This window comes from Pagrus pagrus, assembly GCF_965226575.1.
Source record: "Pagrus pagrus genome assembly, chromosome: 6".
NCBI lineage: Eukaryota > Metazoa > Chordata > Actinopteri > Spariformes > Sparidae > Pagrus > Pagrus pagrus.
The window spans coordinates 9,115,502-9,129,687 of record NC_140190.1 but is presented as its reverse complement, the minus strand read 5'-3'; the positions used below and the strand labels follow the sequence as shown (position 1 = coordinate 9,129,687).

At 42.3% G+C, this 14,186-nt stretch overlaps 1 protein-coding gene across 4 annotated transcripts in view; it reads left to right on the top strand.

Moving 5' to 3' along the window:
* Positions 1 to 12,903, top strand: part of suco (SUN domain containing ossification factor) — a 41,479-nt gene extending 28,576 nt beyond the window's left edge. For 3 of the 4 annotated variants that reach the window (XM_084354789.1, XM_084354788.1, XM_084354787.1), the window contains 11 exons: positions 570 to 661; positions 1,057 to 1,122; positions 2,051 to 2,134; positions 3,782 to 3,863; positions 4,003 to 5,358; positions 5,526 to 5,613; positions 5,735 to 5,839; positions 7,452 to 7,606; positions 7,869 to 7,960; positions 8,704 to 8,759; positions 9,637 to 12,903. In XM_084354789.1, coding sequence (XP_084210915.1) covers positions 570 to 661; positions 1,057 to 1,122; positions 2,051 to 2,134; positions 3,782 to 3,863; positions 4,003 to 5,358; positions 5,526 to 5,613; positions 5,735 to 5,839; positions 7,452 to 7,606; positions 7,869 to 7,960; positions 8,704 to 8,759; positions 9,637 to 10,230 — 2,770 coding nt within the window. In that variant the 3' untranslated portion in view covers positions 10,231 to 12,903. The remainder of the gene's footprint in view (positions 1 to 569; positions 662 to 1,056; positions 1,123 to 2,050; positions 2,135 to 3,781; positions 3,864 to 4,002; positions 5,359 to 5,525; positions 5,614 to 5,734; positions 5,840 to 7,451; positions 7,607 to 7,868; positions 7,961 to 8,703; positions 8,760 to 9,636) is intronic. The other variant, XM_084354790.1, reaches the window with a different exon arrangement.
* Positions 12,904 to 14,186: the final 1,283 nt, after the last annotated feature.

Below are 14,186 nucleotides of genomic sequence, written 5' to 3'. Positions count from 1 at the left end.
CCTGTTTACATTTAGAATTTTAATCCAAATTTCAAGCCCTCTCTTGTACACGTACTGTTTATTTTCTTTATAGCTCTGTAATTTTCTATCACAGACTGGGGCCCAGCTTACATTGAGTCAAATCAGTCGTCAAATTAATTACATAAAATAACACAACACAGAAATGCTTTGTAGCTTTGCATTGTACTGTCTTTTAGGAAAACAAACTCTCTAGGAAAACAAACTTAACCTCATCATGCAGAATTAATAATTTCACACAGAAACGCACATATAGATACATGTCCCAGGTCAGCAGGGTCGTCAGAGACTTATTTTGAAGGAGCTGTCAGAGTTTAAAGGGGTCATAAAACTCTTATGCACATGTTTACAAGAAGGCTAATCATTATCTCTAGTTATTTTAGATTACCAATTTCCATGACCTTTCTCTTAAAATCTCATCTCTTCAAAAGCTGCCTTTCTGCAGAAACATTTTGCCACCCCCTTTGCGTAATAATAACAATAACAACCTTTGTCCTTTTCCGTAGGTATGTTTGTTTGTGTAACACATTATGCGTGTGTGTTTTGTGTAGGGTGTTTGGTACCAGCATGGTGGAGGAGTACGAGGAGATAGCAGATTCCCAGTACCCCTCAGAGAGACTGGAGTACTTGGATGAAGACTATGGTAAGATGATCTGTTATGTCATGAAATGTGAATTTTTTAAGCATATGTTGTCCATCTTTTTTTTTTTTTTTTTAACAACATCAATTACAAATTAACCATTTTTATTCAACTAACAGATAAATGCACGTTTTAAGATTAAAATAATTTTAAACTGCCTCACCTGGCAGAACAAATAAAAGTGCTGCAAATTAGACAACAAAGGACCCTGAGTAGAGAGTCAAATGACATTCTTGCTCTTCAGCTTAATCACCAAATACCTCAGGCTGGAGTTAACTATTAATGACAGCTGACCTTTTGCACCTGAGTTTTCTTTACAGACTCCTCAACTCTGGCAGTGTTTTGTTATATTTTTTTGGTAAAATTATATTTGAAAAAACAGTGTCTCTTTTCCTCAGACTATCCTCCTGGCTACCAACCATCAGAGGACAAGGCCTCCAAAAACCTGCTCGGCTCAGCAACAAGTACGTACACAAAGACTCAGACATGCATAAATGGCTACATTAATGAAGACTAACGTACATCAGATAAGCTACAACAATATGGTTGAAATTAAGCAAAGATTAGATCCATTGTTTGTTTGCGTAATAAATGTTTAATCAAGCATTTCATTGTTTATTAACAGTGGAATAACGACTAACTCAAGTTTAATTTACTATAAATTTACCATTTATTGATGATGGTTATTATAAAATGTTACCGAACATGTCACTCTTCTTGTGTGTCACTGTTCTGCAGTGAATGCTTCCTCATTCTGTTAAAGTTTGTGAAGGCAGTGTATAGTTTGGAGGCTTCAAATCCTGAAATGTTAATTTAAGTGGTCCGTTGAATGTGATACTGTAGTTAGAGGAAAGTAATTACCAGGATGCACAGCTTTCCCAGTCGTTGGTGCAGCAACCAAAGGAAACAGCAGTGAGTTATGGACTGATTCCTTGTAAGTCAGTGTTGAATATTTCCTCAGAATTGGTAACGCACATAATCACACAGATGTATTCTGGGGTTCGGGTTCTCGAAATGTTGAGCTTGCACAAGACTTTTTAAACCACACACACACACATGTGCACACTGGTGCCCCTCTGTCTCCTGCCTCCTGATTTAGCAAAGGAAGGACTTGTGCACACACACGCACAGATACTGTACACACAAATTCTTCAGCGCTCAAACATTACAACCTTTAATACCTGGAAAAGAAAGTTCAAGACAGGAAAGTTAAATAGGGGAATTACTGCAACTACAGCGTCAGAGAGGAGAGTTAGAGAAAAAAAAGGAACAACAAATGCCAAAACTTGTGCTTTCATTGAATTGGACCGCAAGCTGCTGTGTGTCTACTCATTTACCAGGAACCCTTATGCCTTTCAGAATAACTGCAGTGTGTTTTTTTTTTTCTTCTAGATGCCATCCTAAACATGGTGAACAACATTGCTGCTAACGTGCTGGGCGGCAAACCAGATCAGGAGGGTGGAACAGAAACAGGAGGTACTGATCCCTCTTCCACTTGATGCATCCTGTTTTTCTTCCTGCGTCACCTTTCGTGTCAACACATGTCCACTTTTCTAATTTGCTACCTAAATCCTATCTTATCATTCTAATTTGGGGAAGACTAATGTCTGACAATGACAATGCTGTCGTGGTCTGTGGCTCCAGAGTGCATGTTGGTGCAAACATTAGTTTTTCTTTTAAGATGGTTTGGTTTAGTTATCAGTTCAAATTCTTCCTTTTTCTTTTTAGTCCTTCGACAGCTGAAATATGTGCACCCCTTATCTGTAGTTCTTAGGAAAAAATGTAGTAAGTAAACAGTTAAAGAAATGAAACTGGTCCAACATTATTATGTTATTGAACCAGCCTTCTGTTTTATGTGGAAACGAGGCTCTGCCATCTAGTTGCTGTTATTCTCTTTGAGCAACCACACCTTGACAAGTAGAACTGGTTCATCCATAAAACTATTGATCATTTCCACATCAGCTCTCATAAAAAAAACAAACCTGAAACTCTCATACTATTGTTTGGCATGAGTCACTCATCCAGTTCTGATGCCATGTCATACTTGTCCTATTCATTCATTACAAATACAGAAACACAAGTTCATTGAAACACACTTATTCACATTTTCTTCCGCTGAACATTTTAAAGAATGTATAGAAAACCACCGAACAACCCCCTTTTTCCTGCTCTCTGCTCAGCTGCCCTTTTTCTCCCTCTCTCTCTCTCTCTCTCTCTAGCTGCCTGTCTTTCCACATATTGTTTACATTAACTGCCTCTAAAACTAGGTCACTATGTTTCCTCCTTTAAAGCACAAGCATATGCACTGCCTTGAATGCTTGTGTGTGCGTGTGCGTGTGTGCGCGTGCGCGCGTCTGTGCGCGCGTCTGTGTGTGTATATATGCTGACAGAACACGATGTTCATTTTGCCTTTGGCAGGAGGTCTCCAGCAGCGCTTCAGCAGAACTTTCGCAGAACTTCAACAGAACTTTGACTATCTGTGGTTTACTTCTTGGCAGAGAAACATTGATGAATTAAGACTGGGGCAGGCCTATGACGCCAAGCCTGTTCCTCCCCGTTTATCACACAGAGTTGATTCAATGCATCTCTCTTACTCTTTTTGAGTTAAAGGGAAAACTCAGCCTGACGCACAGATTTCACCTAGTTTTAAACTTTGCTTCTTTGTTATTTTTTTTAAGATTTGCGTTTCTCTAATTAAAAAAAACGCAGAACACATGTACATTTATTCTAAAAGGAGTTTTATATTTGTTGTATTTGTACACAAAATGTGTTCTTTATTTAAATGGGAGTCCACAAAGTCATCATTGTGTTTAAAAAGTTGTACTGCTGCTCTGCAAAGTTACACTTCTGATTTCCATTTACACCCGCAGAGCAAGCAGGGAGGGAGACAGTGTGGGAGAGAGTTCAGTTCAAACTGGACTAGACTGGTTCACATTATTTCTGACTTTCCCAAACATGGGCCTGCAGAAAAAAGAGTCTCTGTTCCTCACTCCTACCGCCACATGGGGTTGGGGAGTAACCTGCCACTGCAAGTTACATTGTTCTGTGCAGTCTTGAACAGTAACCACGTGAATCAAAGTCCTGCTCTGAGTTTGTTAATAGTTGTGTTTGTCCTAATACCAGGTAATACAACATCAGAGGGGAGTGAGAAGGAGGGCACAGAAGTTACAACTAAACCCGCTGAAACACCTCCTGATGCGGCAGTGTAAGACCAATCAACCATTATGAATGTTAATTGATTCATGTCACAGAAGGATGAGTTCATTTTTTTCTTCTATAACCCTCCAAAAACACAATACTTCTGCTAATATGCTTCTAAATTTGTCTCTGTGTCTTTCTTCCAGACTGGAGCCTGCAGAACCAGAACAGCCTGCAACCCAGGAGGAATCTGCTGTCTCCAGTGACCCTTTCCCTCCATCAACAGACTCACATGAGGACAGACAGATTGTCACTCTGGTCGAGGAGGAGGAGGAGGATGAAGAGCCCAGACAGTCTACTGTCACTCTGATGGAGGAGGAGGGGGAGGAAGAGGAAGAGAAGAGAGAGGAGGAGACGAGGAGGGAGGCAGACAGGAACCAGTGGGAGAACCAGACTTACTGTCCTTTCTCCTCCTTCTCCTCCCTGTCTCTGTCCTGCATGGCCACCCTGCCAGAGCTGCTCCACCGCTGGTGCTCCGCCAGGCTGGCCAAGGAGAGACTCCGCAGCCTCAGGCGGAGGCAGCTGAGCATTCAAACACAGACGCACCCTGATGCGAACACCCCTTCCCTCACGCACACACCTCCACTGATCCCTCTCCCTGTTCCCACACCTGTTAAAGAAGCCCTCCCCCTCACAGAAAAGGCTCCAGAGCCCGAGTTGCCCCAAAATGAGGGCAAAATCCTGGGTGAGGTGCATGTAACACATCCCAACACTCACACCCCTGACACACACACTCCAGAGGTCAACATCCACCTAGAGCCCAGTAGAACCACTACCATCCCCCCTCACAGTTTCTCAGACAGCCACAGCTCCCTGACGTGGCCTACCCCCACCCATGAGGAGAAACTGCTCCCTCCAATTAAAGATGCAGCTCTGGACCCTGTCCCCACTCCACCCCTCCAAGCCATCTCCATCCCAGAGACGCAACAGGCCAGCAGTGTCACCCCCATCCTCACTGTCAGCTCTCCCCAACAGCCTGTAGCTTCTGAGACAGCCTCTCCTGGTGTTGTGGTTCCTCCTGTCATGGAGCAGCCAGTTCATCCGCTTCCCACTGCATCCAGGCCCGAAGACCTTATCCCCCCTCCCACTGAGCTGCCAGCAGCTCCCGTACTAACAGACGCTCACACAGACTCAATAAAGTCAGGCACCGACAGTGGGGACTCACAGAGACACAGTGTCCAGACTTCTCAGGCTCACGGGGAGCAGGGGGACTCTCTCACTCAGACTGGAGAGCCCCATCGGGTGGAAGACTCTGTGGACGAGGACCTGTTGTCCACCAATGGGAACGTCCACCGGACGGCCACAGACTTCTACGCAGAGCTGCAGAATGGAGGAGATTATAACGGTGGAGGAGTGAACGGGAACGGTGTGTTATTGAACGGGGGAGCGGTGCATGGCTCCAGCCAGAAGGAGAGTGTGTTCATGAGGCTGAACAACAGGATCAAAGCCCTGGAGATGAACATGAGTCTCTCCAGCCGGTACCTGGAGGAGCTCAGCCAGAGGTAAACCATTGAAACTTCAAATGACACATTGATGACTTGATAACTTTACTTCTAACTTTTTTTCATTGCTTATTCAACTAATATGACCAGTGCTCTCATACCATGAACTCAAAATGTTTGCACTGTGCAAAGGCACAGGTTTTAATTTTTGCACTTGTGTTGCTCAGATACCGTAAACAGATGGAAGAGATGCAGAGAGCGTTCAATAAGACCATCATCAAACTGCAGAACACCTCCCGCATTGCTGAGGAGCAGGTGAGTTTAAACAATGTTGCTCATAGCGAGACAAGTTAAAGCATAAAAAACAGACAATACAGTCTCATAGTTTACCTTTGTCTGATAGTAAAGACTTAAATGAGTGACGTGTGTGTTTCAGGACCAGAAGCAGACAGATTCCATCCAGGTGTTGCAGAGTCAGCTGGAGAACGTGACTAAACTGATGCTCAATCTTACCGCAACAGTGGGGCAGCTGCAGAGAGAGGTAACCCACTGTACTTCTATCAATGGTTGTTGTTGTGTAACCTGCTCCATATATAGTGATTACAGGTTCACACAATCAGTTCATAATATCTGTTTACTGTTCTAGTTTTGAGAGCTGACTAACACTGTAGTATACATCCAAGCTAATAATTTGTGTACAGTGTTCAGTTCAGTGATTTTATTTCTCTGAGGACAATAATCATCTATATAAAGGGTGTTTCTGGTGGATCGTATGAACACCACAGTGGTTGTTTGGAGTACAACACTATTCATCAAACTGTTTGTTTTCTCTGCCGAACTGCCCGGGCTGAACACAAACCAAAATCAGAAATGTGTTTGATTTCCTCCTCGTGGCGCATAATGATCACAAGATGTTTGAAGTCAGACTGAACAGACCATATGGAAATGAGGCTGTGCAGCACTTTTTTAAACAAATTTAAACAGGCAAATACTGAGAAGATGGTAGCTGAAAAAACATTGACAAATTATACGACTTATTATTATTTTAATTTCTGTAGCCACTCCAGAGAATCGTTAACTGAGACATGAGACAAAAAAAAAGGTTTGTTCAGAAATGGTTTATTAGCTGTCGGTGATACTATTGTGAGAAAGACAGATGCTGCTGTGTGGGCCATATAAATACAGAGAGGGCATGATAGCATTCACGCAAGGCCACCATAGAGCAACATTTGGAGACCATGCAAAACACACAAGTATTTCCATAGGTCATTCTCAGATTTCAGTCTGTTAACTCCTCAAAACTTTTAACTTTTCATGTTCAGCAGCTGAGTTCAAAGGTTACCCTTTTGACCTTCATTGAGAGCATACAGCTACAGTACAACTGATAAAAGAGGACATTTTGTACCCATAAGGAGTAGATTATATAAGAAACATATAGTTTTAAGAAAGATACATGCACAAAGAATGTAGTGAGCAGACACAGCTGGGAATATATTCCTATTAGATTTAATAAAATATAAAAATGTGCCATATTATCTTAAAAGACAGGAGAATATACTTTTAATTTTAGACTCTTTGCAGGTTCCCTTGAGAGAAAAAAGTGGAAAGTTTCTGGTAGAAGAAGGTAGAACAGCTCATTTGTATTGTCCTTAATAAAAAAAAACTGCTTCACAGGTCAAAATTAGACAGAAACCAAGGGTAACGCCCTTAAACAGGAAGGGAAAAGTCCCAATAAAACCTTAGTAAGGAGCAGAAACCTTGTAAAAGATCACAAACGGAGGAGGGACCTCCTTCCAGGACTAATAGCTGACTAGTTGGTAGCGTGACAAAGTGTAAAATCTGTGAGATAATGAAAGATTTTAGCATACCTGAAAAACTCTATCCATCATTGCAAGTGAGGAAAAACTCAGGAGAGACTAAAGCAGATTATTTTAGTCTTGAGTTTACAAGTGAATTAATTCTTGCAAAACTTTTTTTTTCTTTGGGGACAAACTATTAATTACAAGGTTTTCTAATTCAGGGCAGAGTCTTAAATGCTCAACCTGCTGTTGTAGCAACCTACAGATGTAATATTTAATCCATGCTTTGTCATTTGATGTGGGAAAAGACATTATATGTATGTGTACTTTAACTGTTGAACCTTTTCTCTGCAGGTATCTGACCGTCAGAGCTACCTGGTGGTCTCTCTGGTTCTGTGTCTGGCTCTAGGCCTCCTGCTGTGTCTGCAGTGCTGCCGCAGCTCCTCTCCCAGCCCGAACACCAACGCTGCTGCCCTTCCCAAGAGCAACCACTACCCAAGCCCCAAGAGGTTTGTCACAGACATTCCTGCAACACATGAATAGATAGATCTTTTTATTCAGAGTTATTTATAAGATTGTTGTTCTACCCTCCTCAGATCTGTCATTATGATGCCCTACATCCTGTTTAGTGTAGCTGCTTTTAAATAGGGTGTATTTTTGCTTCACTTGTAATCTGCTTTCTAAATGCTGTATTCCTGGCCTGCCACTAACTGCCAGAAGCTGCATTAGTGACAATATAAACACTTTAAAAATGTAATCTTTTCTTGTCAGATGCTTCTCCTCCTATGACGATATGAGCCTAAAGCGCAGGGTGACCTGCCCGCTTGTTCGCTCCAAGTCGTTCCACTTGTCCTCTACAGAAGGTAAGAGCCCCGTCTCCTAAACACACACACGTACACACTCTACAGACACGTCCCCCCTCTGTTTTTCTCTCTATGGTGTTTCTCCCTCTGCCCTTGTCATTGAAACATAAGCAACATCATCGCTGCTGTCGCCCTTTTCAGGCTAGTTGTGTCAGATGGCTGCAGCTCTTAGCACATAACTGTCCACATCCACTCCAGTCTTTCTTCGTTCTTTCTCTCTTTTTCAGCTCTCATTCTGTCTCAATCTCCTCTCACACATGTTGCCATGCTTACTTGCTGATATGTGCCTGGAGCCCACAGGAAGAGGCTGGTGCAAACAATGAAAGAATAAAGACTCACAAAGCCAAAAACTCCCCCTGCTGTTCATTATCCCTCAAGTGTGTGTGTGTGTGTGAGTGTGTGTGTGAGAGAGAGAGAGAGAGAGAGAGAGAGAGAGATTGCCCTTGAGGCTGAGAGGCTGTCATTGCCAGCTTGTGTGCACATGCAGGCTTAAGGAGTATATTAATAGCATGATGCTTTGCTGGCTCATGGTAGACATTTGCAAGTAGTAATTGGTAATAGTTTAGTTTAGTTTTAGTCAAATTTCTTGTGTTTTCTTCAGACATGAAGCCATGATCAGAATATGTATTTTTACAGATGCATTTTTTAATAAAACTACTTGCAAGGTCACTTCATGCTTGTTACATGTATGTATTCCTGTTTCCCATTCCATCATTAACCTGGCCCCTCTCTCCCCTCCCCAGTAGGTCCAGATGACTTGTACATTGTAGAACCTCTAAGGTTTTCTCCAGAGAAAAAGGTACAGTGTCTGTTTCCGACTGCTGCTGTTGGCTGTCACGGCTGCTGTGTGTTTTCTAGTGTCAGTCAGTCTGTGCAATAAGTGTGTAAGAGCAGGGCATGACTTCTTCTTCTTCGTCAGTCACTCATTTCTGCTCTCAGTGGAAGTAGCCAAGATAAGGAAGGGAGCAGCTGAAGAGTGTTAATGTTCAGCCCACTCCAAATACCTGTTAACCACTTCTCTGTTGACTCTGTGGACTTATTTTTGACTTTGAAAACAAGCTTTAAAGCAAGTATGTCAAAATGTAAAACCTGCCACACACCTCTTCTGCAGCTGCAGCTACAACTCCAATGATTAATAATAATTAGTCTATTGAAAGAAAATTAATTGCTTACTATTTTGATCATTTGTTTTACTCATTTCCAAGTAAAAATGTCAAACATTTGCTGGTTTTAGCAAGCAGCACAGCTGTTTTTCTTTGTCTTCTATGATAATAAATGAAGAGTCTTTGGGTTTTAGACTGATTGGCCATTTTTGCAATTACCATGTTATAGACTAAACGATTAACCATGCAAATAATCGGTAGATTATTTTATAATGAAAATGATTCTAAGGTGCAGCCCACTCCAGTACACCATATTCCTGCATGAAAACATTCAATGAGGTGAATTAAACCAGTGAACTGTGTGTACACAGCACAGCATTAGGGTCTGTTATAAAGGCTTTATTTAGATTCCTTCATTCCCTGTTAAACTTTCCAACCCCTCTTTGATCCATTGTGTGACCCCAGTATCCAGCATAAAAGTGGTTAATATGGCTTAACATTTTTAAGTGTGTCCTGGCTTTTTCTTAATGTTTTTTTAATCATCTGCTGCTCCTGTCTTGTGTTTTTCTGTAGAAAAAACGCTGCAAGACAAAGTCTTTGGACAAGGTTGAGATTCTAAAGACATCTGAACCGTCTCCTCCGCTCACAAACGGGGAGATAAAGTGCAACGGTTTTCAACCATGCCTCCCTGTGCCGCCATCGCTGCCACCCCCTCCTCCTCCTCCTCCTCTTCCTCTCCCTCCTCTTCCCCTTCTTCCTCCTCCTCCTTCTATCCCACCACCTCCTCCCCCTCTTATAGCAGCGGAGCTGTCATCACTGCCTGCTTGCACCTCCAAGGAGCTCCCCTCGGAAAGCAGCAGCTGCAGCTCATCCACCCACTCCGAGGAGTCCTACACAAGCCGCCTCCCCCCTCCCTCCCCCATCTACCCCTCCTCTGGCCTGTGCAACGGTCTCAGCCTGCCTTTCCACCTCCAGCAGACCCCCGCCAAGTCCCGTCAGGAGAAGCGCTCCATCAAGCGGCGGAAGACGCGGCAGACGGAGCTGCAGTTTCCTGCCATGACGAAGGGCAGCGTCGGCTCTCTGCCCAGCCTGCAGCAGCTTATGAAGGGAAACAAGGAGATCAGTGTTGGGACCATCGGGGTGACAGCAGTCACCGCACATGTCTGAACACTCACACTTTTACACAACTTTCTACTCACAACCACACATACACACACGCACTATATGGTAGCAGACTTACATAGTAAGGAGATGAGGTCTTACTGCATCCCAAAGAACCACATTTCCCATGAGCTCCGAGGCGCACCGTGGAACTGAAGTGGCTATGGCAGCAGTAGCTCCACATCATCCAGTCCTGATCCACTCCTGTCAAAGACCTGTTTACGGTTATGTGCCTTTATATCTGTTCTGGACCTCTTAATGCTCAAAACATTTTAAAAAATAGTTCATGTGGACACTGTGGTGGGGAGAGAAACATGATACAAGTCAAATCCATTCAAGTGTGTTTTTTTTTTTGTTTTTCTACTGGATAAGCACATTGTCCCCTGAGAGCCGAGCACCAGTGAGCGTTTATATCCCCACTCTGAGCACAGTGAGGAGAGGTGCTGGCCTCAGCTCTACAGTCCTTCACCCACGGGAACATGGAGAGGTATTAGAGGCTGCTCTTTATATGAAATGCGAGAGAACTGCGTGACGAGAGCATGACAAACTACTTCTCTTTTCCTTTGTTCCTTCTGTCCTTCATCGCCATCGTTTGATCACATTCTGTCTTTGTACTTCATCCTAACATGACTGCAGGTGTTTGTATGGGACCACACTGTCACTGTACACCAGACTCTCTGTTCCTCCTCCTCTGTCTCTGTCAGTCTGTTCCAAACCAAGCATCAGAGCTGAATGAAGAACATAATTTTGCATGGGGGTGAAACAGTCCAAAAGTGTTAGTCCTTTCAGTTTAGTTTCCCATTTAACCTCATATTACAAATACAGATGCAGCAGGTCGGAGATCCTGAATAGAATTTAATAATGACTGATGCCACAAACGAAGAGAAATTGCTCTGTTACAGTAGATATTGTGACTGCAAGAGAGGTAAAATGGGTTTGAACAAGCTGGAGGTTTTTTATTGTCGTCTACTGCTATATTTTATTATTTCTTTCTTCCGTAACTGAGCCATGTTCCTCTCTTATTCTTGCTGGTGTGGTTGGTTTGTTCTTACAACCATTATGGAGGCAAATGTTTCCTGTGCAGCGTACAGGAGCACATTAAGTGGCAAAGCTGAATGTTTACACTTAACGTCACACGCACACACACGCACACACACACACACACACACACACACACACACACACACACACACACGCTACTGGGACCCTGCAGCTGAGTCTGACAGGCCAGTTTTATTTATCTATTTATTTATTTAAATGACTACAGATTTTTCTAAAATACTGGCTCCAGTCTCCCAAACCTGCAGTGTCACAGTAGTTTATCCATGCGAGTATGTTACATAGAGATATAACAGTGCAATACATTTAACCATACTTACACATGACCATGGGGGATGGCTCGAGCATATTTTTTCTTTTTTGGTACATTTTAACTTGAGCTCTTATTTTATAACAGCCCCGAATTCTGTTTGCCTCAGCCTTTAAAATCAGACGAGCATGATAGCAGTCACATGTCCTGCAGCAGCATTATATAAACACCAAGACAGTGTTGATTTACAATAACTACAGACTTCTCAGGATCTTCACACTGCTGCATATGTATGTGTTCAGAGCTGCTGGCTGGTTAAAAGTAGGGGAAAGGGCTAAACTGAGTGTTTATTGTCCCGTTGTGTGTGTGAGTGGGTGTGTGCTTGTTTCAACATCTGTTGCTAACTAAAAGATTTTAATTCACCCTGTCGAGGGGGTTTTCATGTTGTCGTTGTTGTTGTTTTTTTAAATAAAATTGAAATGCATGTTTTTTTCCTTTTATAAATGCAGTTTCTGACAGGCTCTGTGTGGTCTTACATTTTGACAGAGATGGAGACTTTTCTTCTAACTGTACTCTCAAAAAAGAGCATCGTTTCTCTTCAACCATTAGCTCCACCTTCTTCTTTTTTTAACATATCTTTATCCAACAAGGTCACCTCTGGCCCAGCACATTGCACGACTTTCTGTGACTGTGAAGAGAAGTTTTAATATGCCTGCTTTTATTAACCACTCGAAACATGTTCCCATTAGAGATGCTTTATCAGTCCACATGCTGATCTTTCTGTGCATCCTCACTCATTTTACACCAAACCTTTTATTCATTTGTCATTGCTCTTTGACTTTGTGTTCGCCCCACCTTGAATTAGTAACACGATATGAATTGTTGAATAAAGGGAACGCAGCAAAGATGGGTATGATTTGGAACACTATTAATGTGATTCTGTATCTTCCACAAGCTGAGAAGATCATGTTTTGTTTTGTTTTTTACCCTTTTTGAATGTGTCTGATCTTATGCTTCTGTGTGTGTGTAAATTCGTATGCATGTGAGATTTTTTGTTGTTGATCTCCTGTATGTGTGTGTGTCTGAGTTATGAGAATGACTACTTTAAATCTACTTACCCCGTAACACAGCGACTAGGGAGGAACCCCGCGGACAGAAATTCTAGGAGCGCAGTGTGCACTTTGTATGACTTCTCATGCCTTTTTGTTTTTCTACCTTATATGTCAAGTGCTTTTTTTTTTTTTCTCTTTCTCTCTGTGATTACTCTGAAGAGCTGCACAGTACTTTTGAGCAGGAGTGAGTTACTACAAAACTGTAGTGCCATTAGAAACTGTGAATTTCTAAATAAAACCTTTTTTTTTTGTCTTTCACCTTGTCTTTGGCTTTTATTGTGGGCCCCTTCATATTCAGCCATAGTGGGGATACTATTTGTCATTAACCAATTCTGAATTGGGCCTATTTTGTAAAGGACAATAAAATGGATGCATTTTTTTCACTGACTTACTGTCTAAACTGACATGAATGGGATGATTCTGATGAAGAAAATGACCACTGGACCTCTTAACCTAACTTTCTAAAGCCTGTTTTGTATTTAACTCCATGCTCTTGCTATAAAATAACATCCAGCGGGGCAATTTGCCTTTATATGTGAGGCATTTCTGATTCTGATTCAATATTACAATGCCTCTAAGTGCTGTTGGAAAATGTTAGATGGTTACAGTGGTTCAATTATTCCAACCAACTGGAGAAATCAGTAATTACTGACGGCAGTAGTATATGTATATACAGGTCAAATAATTAGTCGGAGAGATAAGAAAGTTAAAAACAAGAGGAAACAATGCCCCAACAAAGAGGAAGATAAAACAACCCACACACACTTGAGAAACCTACTTAAAACGAAAGAAAGAAGGAACAAACGCAGATCAGATAGCACATCACCCCTATTGTACTGACTACCCAGTCAGTTATGTAACTCTCAAGGGAATTTACTCCTTTTGACATATTTATAAAAAAAATACTGGATAAACCACTGATTGAAAATGTTGCTACATGACACCTTTGGGGTGACAAAAGGCATCTTAATCAGCAATATTTTGAGGATAAACAGGGGAGAGTGGGAGGATGGCATGCTGCAAGGGGCTGCGGGGTGGAGTCCAGCCTGGGGCCACTGCGGTGGGGACGCGGCCTCTGTGCAAGGGGCGCCTGCTCTCCCAGCTGAGCCACTGGGTACCCCAATGTTTTTATTTTCTTAAATCACATATACTCAGCTGTCAGACATATTTCCATAGTTCTTGTTACCATGCAGCTGTATTACCTTATGTGTACAAGATAAACAAATACATTGAATAAATGCTGTATCAAGAGGTGGTTTTGTTAAAGGAATCGCTAATAAAATGAAAATAATGTGATCAGGACATCACTTTTGACTTTCCAAAAAGAGATGTCCTGATCACTGTGGGTTTATACAAACACCAGCTTTCAAAATCAACTGGATGGGTGACTTAATTTTTTAAAAACTGTTCACAATGTCAAAGTGGTGAAGTATAACAGAAGCACAGTGATGCAGGATGATGTTAGTACCTCCCGCCACACGGTGTCGCTGTGCGCAGAGCTGAACGCTGTCTCCCTCCGGCGCTCTGTGTCCTCTCTACGT